Source organism: Anguilla rostrata, chromosome 10 (assembly GCF_018555375.3).
Source record: "Anguilla rostrata isolate EN2019 chromosome 10, ASM1855537v3, whole genome shotgun sequence".
Classification (NCBI taxonomy): domain Eukaryota; kingdom Metazoa; phylum Chordata; class Actinopteri; order Anguilliformes; family Anguillidae; genus Anguilla; species Anguilla rostrata.
This window is the reverse complement of record NC_057942.1, coordinates 29552511-29564401: the sequence shown is the minus strand read 5'-3', so window position 1 is coordinate 29564401 and position 11891 is coordinate 29552511. Positions and strand designations below refer to the sequence as shown.

At 43.9% G+C, this 11891-nt stretch overlaps 1 protein-coding gene across 2 annotated transcripts; it reads right to left on the bottom strand.

Annotated features, from left to right (window-relative positions):
• Nucleotides 1–30: 30 nt before the first annotated feature.
• On the bottom strand, nt 31–11829 carry ccdc125 (coiled-coil domain containing 125). 2 transcript variants are annotated; one of them, XM_064296435.1, is made up of 12 exons: nt 11047–11829; nt 9541–9892; nt 5542–5600; nt 4891–4977; nt 4567–4644; nt 4128–4213; nt 3607–3689; nt 3179–3294; nt 2879–2992; nt 2360–2522; nt 1932–2050; nt 31–1823 (listed from the first exon to the last, which is right to left on the bottom strand). In XM_064296435.1, the coding sequence occupies exons 1-12, from the start codon at nt 11062–11064 to the stop codon at nt 1290–1292; spliced, it is 1809 nt and encodes a 602-aa protein (XP_064152505.1). In that variant the 5' UTR covers nt 11065–11829; the 3' UTR covers nt 31–1289. The 2 variants fall into 2 exon arrangements, with proteins under 2 accessions (XP_064152505.1, XP_064152506.1); XM_064296436.1 differs by having other exon boundaries at nt 1932–2047.
• Nucleotides 11830–11891: the final 62 nt, after the last annotated feature.

The window sequence follows — 11891 nt, the reverse complement described above, 5'->3', positions numbered from 1 at the left end:
TACTCAAGAAAGATTTCACTCCAATAAAAATAAGCTGAAAAATGGTTTATTGATTGACTTAGATAAGCATTACATTTATGATAGTAGTGTTGTTTTATTTGAAGAGTTTGTCTTTTAACCAAAATTACACTTCATTCTTATCGATTCTCCTTTCCAGGTAGAAAGTTAATTTGACCATTGAAATGATGAAAGGTAAATCCATGATTTCTTTTTAAAATATAGCCTAATACAGCACAGTATCAATCCTCTTGCAACAAAACACTTTCAGGCAATTTAAATAAAATGAATTGTTGTGGATTCTCCTTTGTCCAGAACTTTCAATGAAGACTAAAATAACAGCAATGACCAGATATTCTGTGATATTTAAATTCAAAACCAGGTAGAAAATCAGTTACTTTGACCTTTAAAATGGGCGATGAAAGGTAAGATAAATGTTTAAAAAAGGAATACAGCACAGTATCAACCCTCTTGTGACAAAACACTTTAAGGCATTTAGCAGAAGTTGGCTGTGCCTCAATGCATTCGGCACAATCTATAATTGTTACCTCCTGTCAAAATGACAAAAAACAGAAATGAGAAAACAACATTTTTTGTTGAGTATGGCAGAATACTCTAGGTATAAAGAAGTCATCAGGAATGATCACACTTCACATTTCAAATGTTACATATTTTGCACTTAAGAGCACCATAGCCAAGGAGAACCCAATTAGTCTGAAGAAACTTGTTTTTTGGCCCCCAATATTTTGTTACTAACAAAAGCTCAATTAGTTTGGAGTTTAATCTCAGTCCAGCTGGCAGAAGTTGAATATTGAAATCCATATTTCAAAAAAGTAAAGACTGAGTAGACTGAGGTACCAAAGGAGACGTTGACTCACACAACAGTATCAAACAAACAGTCCTTGCCGTCCGCACACTTAATACTAAAGTTCTTCAATGTGAAATGGCGGTATATATGAATCCCTGTTTTAAAAATGCAAACAGCATATTATAATAACACGACAACAGCAACAGAAATGACAACATCATCAAGTGTGGCCATAAAAATGAACACAGTGCTTCATGGCAGTCTGGATTATATGGATACATCGGGGCTGCTCAGCGTCCACCTTCTTCCAGATACAGAACGGGAGCAGGGCCGATTCGCTCCCAGCTGTCTTCTAATGACTCCTCCCACTGTAGATGTCTGCCGTGAGGTACAAGCCACGACAACATACACTGTGCTGTGTGCTCAGAGCTCGGAGGGAGGCAGATCGTGCTCCCCTCACTCGCAGAGGAAGAAAGACCTGCTTTCAGCCCGGTTCACTCCTCTGTTCTTCCTCTTCTGCTGTCTGGCCCTCCCGATCCTTGAGCGCACCACCGCTCCCTCGGCTTTCTCTCCTGCTCATAGCAGTGGGCGGAGTCTCCTGGGACGGCTTTCCCTTTGCCAGGCGCTGCACCCCAGTGTTCGAGTCCTCCTCGGCACCTCCTTGTGTCTTTGAGGGTTTTAGGGCAGGGCCATCCAAGTCTGTAGAGGGGTTCTCTTGAGTCTCGAAGGGTTTTGGGGCAGGGCCGTCCAAGTCTGTAGAGGGGCTCCCTTGAGTCTCAGTGGGTTTTAGGGCGGGGCTGTCCAAGTCTGTAGAGGGGTTCTCTTGGGTCACTGAGGGTTTTGGGGCGGGGCTGTCTGAACCCCCACTGTCCCCGCCTTCCTTCACCGTCCCCTGGCAACTTGTCTCACAGTCCCGCCCCCTGAGCTGGAGCAGACGGCGCTCCAGGTCCTCCGAGTGGCGGGCCAGCATGTAGCTCACCTTTCTCTGGTGCGCCAGGGCCTCCTCCTTGTCATTCAGCTGTGAGGAACAAGAACCCCAGTGAGCAAACAAACCCAAACCACAGAACACATGCACACAGCTACCAGCACTCAGAGGCAGAGGGGAAACATGGCGTGAGTCACTGACCAGATCGAGCAGGTTGCGTAGCACCTCAGCAGGGTCGTCAGACATCTTGACTTCGGCACAGTTCTGTAGCATGCCTTTCAGTTTCTGAGCCACACTGACCGAGCCCCCTTTCACTGCTGCTAAAGGAGAAACAGTGTTATTAACAATCACATTCACACTCCCAGGGAAGTACTCACACAGCCACTGCACTGTCACTGAGATACATATTCACACTGTGATAGTCATCTTTCAACCCACACACCCACATACACACACATACTGTAATCTACTGTACTGTAATCATACTGCAATCATCTCTTAAACTCAGAATATGGTGTTCCTATATATAATTGATTGATTGACACAGCCTCTCTCTCTCTCTCTCTCACACACACACACACACACTATTATCTCTTCAACCCACACAGCTGCATTCTGGGACACCTCACCTTCTTCCCTCCTGGTGGGGGAAGTGTCCTTCCACAGGTGCCCCTCCGCCTCGGCCAGTCTCATGATGTGGTCGTTCTTCCTCTTTAGCTGCTGCTCGAAGGCGATGCGGAACGCATCCGCCATTGTGAGAGCCTCCTCTTTCCTCCTCATCTGCACCTCCAGCTAAGAAACCCCCCCATAACCCCCCAAAAATTAGATGAGGTCCAAAATCAAAGCCCATGTTAGCACCCACTCTCAAAACATGCCCTATGCCCTAACGCATCCCATTCCTCTCCCAAAATGGGACCTACCCATTCTCACCCTCACTACTTCCAAAATGGGTGCTCCTTAAAATTACATTTAGCATTTAGTGTGTGTGTGGGGGGGGGGGGGTATCTGTAATGAAAGCTGCATAAAAGTTGTTCTAGTTGGAAGCTGAGGTGCAAAACAGTTCTTAGTTTTCAGCAGCATTTTCTTGAATAAAGCACATTTCCTGGCATGGGTGTTTGGGAGCAGGTGTGTGAGCAGGTATGCGTTACCTCCTGTTTGAGCTGCAGGACCTGTTTGCGGCTGGCTGCTGCCGTCCTGGCACAGGGACAGGGAGACTGGGCTCTCACACCGGCACTGCAGTGGCACGCCCCCAACACAGCCAGCTAGGGTACAGAGAGGGGCATCACACACACGCATGCACATACAGGCATGTGCACACACACACAGACACACACACACGCACAAACACATACATACACATACACACACACACACACACACACACACACCACACACACGCACACATACACATACACATACAGTACATTCGCATACACACGCACCCTTACCTCCGGTGCAGTACCGTCCCTGGCCAGGTTGAAACTGGGGGGCAGTGATTCCTGAAAGGCCTTCTTCTCCTGAACACTGAGCATGGAAACCAGCTCCAGACACCGCTGACTAAGAGCTACAGTACACACGTACGTACGTACACGTACACATACACACACACACACACACACACACACACACATAAATAAATATACACGTGTTTATATGAAATATTGAACATATATCAACATTGTGAAATGCCTGAAAAAACAGTACTTAAAAAAAAAAAACAATTCCAACTTGCTTTACAAATATAATCATAATGATTCATAAGTGCAATCAACAAAATCCCCCTCCACCCAAAAAAACAAAGGACTCCTCTGGTAACAGCTGGTATCTAGGGACACTATTTGTCATGGGGAGATCAGCCGGTATCCAGGACACTTACAGGCGTTTTCCGACTTCAGCTCCTGCACCTCTCGCAGTCTGTCCTCCGCTGAGTCACTCAGAGCCTTGTTCTCATTGCACATCCTGTCCAACAGTAGCACAGGCCAGTCACAAATCTCACTACAGTACTTGCGTTCAGCCATACTGTCTCAAAAATGTTCTGCTCAAAATGCAGGAGCTACCTAATAATGAACTGAGACAGGAATCAAAAAAATCATCCACCCCAAGTACAGTAACTTCCAACCACTTTTATTTATCAGTTAACTGCCAGGTTTTCCTGACTATCATGCAGCTCTCTCAAAATTGTAGGTTAGGGGGGGTGACAGGGAGGCATGTCACCCTGATAGTTTGATGTGAATGAATTGCTACACCAGCTAGTATGCTTGTGAAGTTTGAAATTTGACCACACCAGACTAGGTGGCCCAGCAGTGTGTCTTGCCCAAAACTGAAATGAATCCTACGCCTCTGTGCACTCCCATGGCTTTCCTTATGGTCCAACATGTCACAGCATCAGAAACGTACCTCTCGTACTTCTCCTTCCAGGAACGCTCAAGGTTCTTGAACTGGACCTGGTTGAAGGTGATTTCCCACTGCAGAGCGTTCACTTCCTGAAGGAGAAGCCAAGGTGCGTGAACGAACCTGTTTCACGGGCTGATTTATCAAACGGCCTGTTTGTGAGGCGAGGCACGCAACGTAGCCGTGCGCACAGCAAAGTCAAACGCTGACCCAGAACACAAAAGCAGGCAAAAGCGTAGCATTCGTTTTGTGATTAAATTGTAGTTTAAAAACTGTACTGTTCAAACATTTCATGATGGAGGTGACATTTGGTAAACAAACATAACGCGAAAGGAACCAAGCCTTTGTTTGACATCCATGCTGTTTTTAAATTACCACAAGCCCCACCCACTTTACAGACCAAATCCATGACTCGGCCAAAGACGTGGTACAAAAGCTCAGTCACCTTCTCCAATGCCTTGTTCCTCTCCTCGCTCTTCTGGAGCAGTGTTTTGGTGTGAGTGGTTGCTTGGTCAAACATGGCCTTATGCGAAAAAATAAGGAAGAGAGAAAACTAACGTGAAAAGGCCAAGATAAGCACACAAAGGCTGGACTTCACCACATTGTGCACAGCACTGTGGCAATGTAACAGGACGTACAGGTTAAAATCCCATTTGGGGCATTGCTGCTGTGTCCTTGAACCCATGGAAGTTCCTAAGAAAACATTTAGCCGTGTACATCTGTGTGTTAAATGCATAAATAACGCAGCGATAACGTTACGGAAACTTACTCGGCCCTGCAGGATCTTCAGCGCTTCATGCTTGCCCTCTAGGTGGCGCTGGGTGGCCTCCAGCTCACAGTGCAGAAGCTCTACCTCCTGTCACACACGAGAGGTGTTAATCAAAAACAGCTGCTACTCCGAATGCCTGTTATTAGACCTGTACATCCCATTCCTGTGAAGGGAGCAGCCAGCTGACTTCTTAGCCTGCAGATTGCGAATGCCAAATGAACCAGAGGGGCCGCTAGCGAGCAATGAGGCAGCACTGTTGGTTGAAGCTTTCTCTTCCTCGGTGACGCTCTGGCCAATTACGTATCACTCCACAGAACTCCTAGCCAATGAAACCCATTTCCCTTCAAAAAATAACAAAGGAACAACCACATCAACTGCATTTACTCTCACTCTATTCAGAAGTCTATGCATCACTTCCAGGTGAATGTTTACACAACATTGAAGTTGGCATTATAACCAGATTTTATCACAAATGTTGCAGTAAGTTACTGATTCAGCAGACAGCCTTCGAAATGAATGGAAATACTTGCTGTAGAGAGGTGTGGAGCCCCGGGCTAATTACTAGGACTAAAACAGAATCACAAAAAGACCTTGATGAGCACTTCTGTTAATATTTTGGTAGTACAGCGAATACACACTCTGCACACTCACCTCTGAGACCTCCTGTAGTCTCTGCCTGAGCTCTTCACAGGAGAGATCACTGAGGGATTCTGGGAGAAAGTTACAAAGGGTGATGATGTAATCCAAATACGTGACACAGACATGGGAGGGTGACTTCAAAAACAGAGGCTTCACCTAAACATTTTCATCTGAAAAATGAAATGGTGTAAAGTGCAGTGTCAATGTAGACCAAATGTTCAAAAGTACTGGACATTCTTTATTTTAAAACATGAGGTTGTGCTGCAATTAGAGAAATTGGTAGAACCGAATAGAAAATACATTTTTATAATCCATTAAACCCATAATATTAAATTTCCTTCAGCTCTTGGCTTACAAAATGAAAACAACAATAACACTAAATCAACCAGCAGTGCATAAGTGGGCCCTTCACTAAAAGCCTTCTGGCCAGTCACTGGGACTTGTGGTTGCTGATGTGGGTAAACAAAGCAACAGGAGCAGTATAGGAGGAAGAAGAATCAGAGGACAACAAAAGACAAATAGAAATCGTTCACATCTTTCCCTTAATTCCAGCTTCTGTCCTTACAGCCAGGAGCACAGCAGGGCAAGCAAACACAAGGATTGATGCAGATTGGCGAAGACTCCAACGGCCAGTGACCAAGGAAAATGCAAGACAGACTAGCAATGTAAGCAGGGTTAACTGGCCTACAGATAAAATAATGCGCACATTAAAAAAACCAAACTTTGTAGATGACGCATCAAAAATCAACTAATCCCTTTGGAAGCCGACTTTGATTATATCACAAGGCAGAGTGATACTACCCTGTTTGATATGTCTTGTCAAACACAGTCATTCATTATCCAAACAGAGAACAGCGAAGGCAGAAGTGAGGGCCATGTTTCGACAGTAAACTTGAACCTCACTTGGTTTTCTGAGCCTTTGTACACATACAGTTATTAGCATTCAAGATCAGACAATAACATTTGTTGGAGACGTTTTTAATGTACTGTTCAGAAGAAACCAAGGGTTTTTCTCTAGTAATTAACATCAGTACGTCGACTCTAGAGATTTATGAGAAAGAATGCCGCTGGAGTCCAGCATCCCTCTTCTCTGTGTGTTGGCGGTTGGCCATCGACGCACCCAGAGAATTGCCATTTAAAATGCCACCTCATCCACCTGTGCAAGCGCAGATAAGGAGCTCGCTGCATTCTCACACAGTTAGTAATGCCTTCAGAATTTTAATAAGGCTTTAAATAAAATGTTATCCCCCTGGCTGGTTCTGTAATGTATAGCATTCAATAACAAGGCCTTTCTTTGCCTTGCTGTTTTTGTAGGGCGGGCGTGTGCTGCGGTGTGCAAACGAAAATACGTCAATTCTCTGCTCCACAATGTGACGGCCCACGATTGGCTACTGCTGATATGGTATTATAAAGGGTAACAGTAGGCACACGTTCTAGCCTGGGCTGACGTACACTATCCTGAATACAGAGTAAACACAATAAATTGCCAGTCACCCAGAGGGATGGCTGGGTCCAGGTTAGCGCAAGGCTGCTGCTAACAGCCCATCCGGCAACACGGATTCTCAGGCTGAGTAAACACAGTTGTTGTTTCTATGGCAACCAAAGTGAGTCGAGGAGAGGCTAGATTGGTCAGCCGTGTTTACCAGGATGTTGACCTCGGCGGGAAGTGGTGGAGGGTGGGGAGTGGGGTGTGTTGAGTCACACAGTTTAAAGTGGTGTGGGCATTTCCGGTTCAGATGAGGCCGCATAATACTCAGGCTAAAATAAAAGGCCCAGGTTCACTAAAACAAAAAGGGTGACTGCCCTGCACTCTTGTGTGGTGCCTTTGACCAATATATGGATTTTGTTTGTAAAAGGGGTGGGGCTTGTGGAGCTGTTATTTAAAGATGCAGTATGTAAGTTTGGAGAAACAATCAAAAGAGCTAAATTTTTAACAAAACGTTCCACCACCTCCCATCCCCTCCCCTCAGCTCACCCTCCAAAGCCCCTCCCTCCCAACACATGCAAGCACGCTGCCTGACATCTGAGTACAGGTGAGGGCATAAGTGACCTCTTCATGTCATCAGTCAGAATTTGCTGTGGCCAATTACATATGAATCAATGTTTATGTCAAAAATGTAAATCTTTTTTTAGGGCATTTAGGGTTTCATCTTATTTTAGTAGAACAATATATTGGTTTTGATAAGCTGTATGTCTCCATGCCAAATTCAGAGTAAAAATATAGTTTGGAAGCTTTTAAACATAAGATGACAGCACCGCAGTTTCATATTCTTTGGAAAATAGCCAGCTTATTGACAACAGTCACATAATCACCTCAACTGTTTTCATGGGTTTGCAAAAGGGTTTCATCTGATTTCACTTGAAAAAAAGTCTTTGCTTCAATGATCTGCATGTCTTAAGGTAAAATTCAGTATAAAATATACCTGTAAAGGTCTTAAACATAAGATGACAACTCGAGCATTGGTTAGGCTACAGAAACCATAGCTACTGCCGTTTGTCACCAATCACACATAGCGATTAGGTCAACTTATGCAGGGCAGTCCTATCACAACGCTTTAGAGGGCACAGACTGGCCCCAGTCACACAGGTATTTATTAGGCTATGCAAATGATGATCCACGACTGGGTGAATGCTTATGTTATTTTAATGCACACCACGGAGGCAACAAACCTCCCGACATGAAGTGGAGTGCGTTAAATAACGACACACCTTCAAGAAATTTAGTACTTTTCAATTATCCCGTCCATACCATGGTAACACGCCAAAAATTTAAACAAGCATTTTTGTTAAGGGTGCAGTTTCCCTAGCAACACAACCAGTGCAATCCCACAATAAATATGAGTTTATGGAAATGTTAGCTACTTCACTAATGGGTGGGACGGATGCTAAAGACTGTCGTAGCCCCAGGGCCCAAATAGTCTTACTCTGGCCCTGACTTTGTGCCTGGGCTTTCATAAGCTCTATGTCTCAGTGTCAAATTCAGTGTAAAATATAAAAAGGTTAGAGAAGGAGTGCTACATGGACAAAGATAATGGCCCAAAAGGTGCTCTTTGCAAACAAGACCAGGTCAAAACCTAGTATATGGCTGGACCGGCCGACCAATGGTGTAACTTCTTAACTCGGCCGACCAACGGTGTAACTTCATCACTCAGTCACTCAGTCAGTCACAGATATTTGCGTTTATAGGGCTGGCCCCGCTGTTGCGGTCCAGCCAAAAAGAGGAAATATCAATACATCAAAAAGGGTTTAGTTTGCCAGTCAAAATTATGAAAAAATACAAGTGGCAAACAGGTAGGGATCCAAGTCACTTGATGGTAAATTTAAAAGCCTTTATCGAAACATGGCAAGAACAATTAAAACGTGCTGGACCTATGCGTTGTGCCCTCGCACGGGCTTCATCAGTGTAAGATATAGTTTTGAAGTTTTTAAACCTATGACAAGGTTGCACTGGATTTTCACATCATTTTGAGGCTAGCCAGTTTTTCACCTGTCACATCACAGTTGCTTTCACAGTGACAAACTAATAAATTGGGTTTCATCTGATTTTACTCAAAAATGTCTTTGCTTTCATTATCTGTATGTCTTAGTGTCAAATTCAGGGTAAAATATAGTTGAGAAGGTTTTAAACTTAAGCTGACGAGGCAGTACCATAGTTCTGTGTCATTCTGAGGTCTAGCTTTAGCGTTATCTCTGCAGTATCTGCTCTGCTCTTATCTGTGTAGCCATGCCCTTCCTGCTCTTGCAGTGCTGTGCTGTGAACGCACAAAAGGATTGACAGGCAAGAAGGGTAGCCTCTTTGGTGTGGTGAAATTTGGAGCAGCTGATTTGGAGTGGCAGCCTGGGGCAGTCAGAGAAGACCAGATTTTTTTTCTTTAAGCTTTGAATTTATCAATACCTGCCAGGATGTGAAGGAAATTTAACCAACTATTAAGAAATGTCTTCTCAAACAACCTTACATAGAGTACCTTTAAAAACAGCTAATTTTGTTCAGCCAGTGAGGAGGCGACCTACCTGTACTACCCAACCTCCAGGAAGTGCGAGGTCGCTCCGCCTCCAGCTCGCGGTGGAACGTGGTGTACAGGGCTCTGCAGGACTTCCATGAGAAGGCCACACTTCCGTTCCCTCCGGCCTTCTTCGGTGACCCCGCGTGTGGCTGCCCCGCGTATGGCAGGACCACCGGGGCCACCCCTCTGCCCCGCCTCCTGTCGTACAGACCCCCCGGCTTCCTCCCCAGCCCATCCCCCAGATCCCCCTCCTTCATGTCGTCCTCGGGCACCCCGCTGGTTGCCTGGGGGGCCTGCTCCTCGCCAACATGCATGGCCAGTTGCTCCCGAAAAATCAATCCAACAACCTCTGAAGAAATCTGAGGATATAGGATAAAAACTCAATGGAAAATATAGCCTAATAAAGCCAATACTGAATAAAAGTTGTCTACAAGTGCTGTATGCTCGGCTACCAATGGAGCAACCGTTACAGAAATGGAGAACACTGCAACATAAAAATAAGACCATGTCTATTTCAAATCAATGTATTTTTATTATTTTTAATTATAAGATATTATAAGACTTTTATTATAATATATTATGCCATATCGAAAGCAGTATTAATTATTTCTATTGCCTATTTGTTTTGAAGTTTTGCAATATCCTGGTAATATATTTTATGTCAATAAGCAGCGCTATATTTCATTTCCTTAAGGGAGTTTCAAACTCAGATAACACTCCTGCAGTTGTCTTCACTTAAACTCTTAGGATTAAGGCTGAATAACAGCGGCAGGAGGCTGCTGTCTGCCATCGTTCCCATGCAAAACCCAGCCACAGGGGATTGCAGTTAACCAGATCTTCTGGTTATTGACTCAAGCACCAACTTCAGTTAAATTTTCATACTTAGATGTCTGGTACCATACACACACGTTTGAAGCCCCATCTGGGATTTATCTACACCCGTTTGGATTACTTACCCCATACATAAAGCAAAAGAAACATTAAAATTGCAGTAGTGTGTAGTTCTAAACGCGCCTGCACACAAACATAGCATACAACACACACATACATACACACACACACACTCACAATTAAAATAAAATGTTCGGGTTAATGTGGTTTTCAGTTTGGGACTACAAACGTAATAGAAATCGATTTCTAACTGTTCCCTTCACACGTTTTTTTTTAATTTTTTTTTTTTACACATTCAATTTAGCTGAAGTAAACTACAGCGGAAACTAAATGAACTATAGAAACAGCACGATTTACGCAGAAATCGTTAAATAAAAGTAGGCTACACTTACAATTAATAGCTATATTTGGGATAGAATTGTGCGTTTCAGATGAGATTCCAAGAGGTTTCGTTTTAAGAATTTATTTAATCCAGAGGGATTTCAATGTTGTCGTAGTTCTGATTATAACAGTTTTCGGATAGTTGAACATCATAGTAGAAAGTATAACACAACACCACAAAGCAACGACTATTACTTTGTTCATTTTACAATTACACCTGCCCATATGTGTCAGAGCTTACCTGGTAATCCACCGGCATTAAGAAAACATAAGTGCCAACGTGTCAATTATTTATCCAAAATGGAAACAGCAAAATAAGGCAGCAGCAGCGTATGGACGGCAAACTCCTGCAAAAACAATAGTCTACTTCCCATGGGAAAAGACCTGCCTCTTATCTGTTCCGACAAAACCGGACGCAGCAGTAGCTAACAAAGCACTAGGTTAAGCAGAACAATATCACTTGGAAAAGTAGTTTCCGTGACACCAGTGTCGCTCCTGCTGGTTGGTTAGGATCTACTCTCAAACCCTCGCTGTCACGGACGGGTACACGCTTTTGGATAATCTAGTGACTACCTTTAAGCCGCTTGTTTCAAACTACTTTGTCGTGAAAAATTGTACCGTGAAGAATCCCAGACTTTTTTACATTGTGGACAGATCTGACTGCAAGCGAATATATCGCGGTTACCCCTCGCAGCACTTTCGAAAGAAGCTACGCCTTAAGCGCTGTCCTTAAATTTATTCTTACCGCGGAGAAATGTCCTGACCGGCAAGCGTAAAATGTGTTCACATGGCTGCACAATTATATCGAGAAATACCATCTATGCGAAAAAAAAGTCTGTATGCCGTCAATGCATAGTTAAACATTTGATCCAAATAAATAAATGAAACCCAACCTGGAGCATTCCATAATGTGTGGTAAAATGTCGTAAAATTATTATTATTTTTTTTAGAAATAAATAAAAAGCCCTTGATTGTAGGGTACTCGTTTGTGGGCAGAAATGTAGCAGGACATCCAAGATTTAAAGCTGAACACTTCTGACACCTCGGGGAAGGTAAAGTGTACACTGCAAAATATTATTGGCAACT

Bases quoted from the DNA above. Each gene is read 5' to 3' on its own strand.
- ccdc125 (XM_064296435.1), bottom strand. The intron at 2,993-3,178 runs GTAAGGGTGCGT...TCTGTACCCTAG, and splicing joins GGGACGGTACTGCACCGGAG to CTGGCTGTGTTGGGGGCGTG. The intron at 2,523-2,878 runs GTAACGCATACC...GGGGTTTCTTAG, and splicing joins TCCTGCAGCTCAAACAGGAG to CTGGAGGTGCAGATGAGGAG.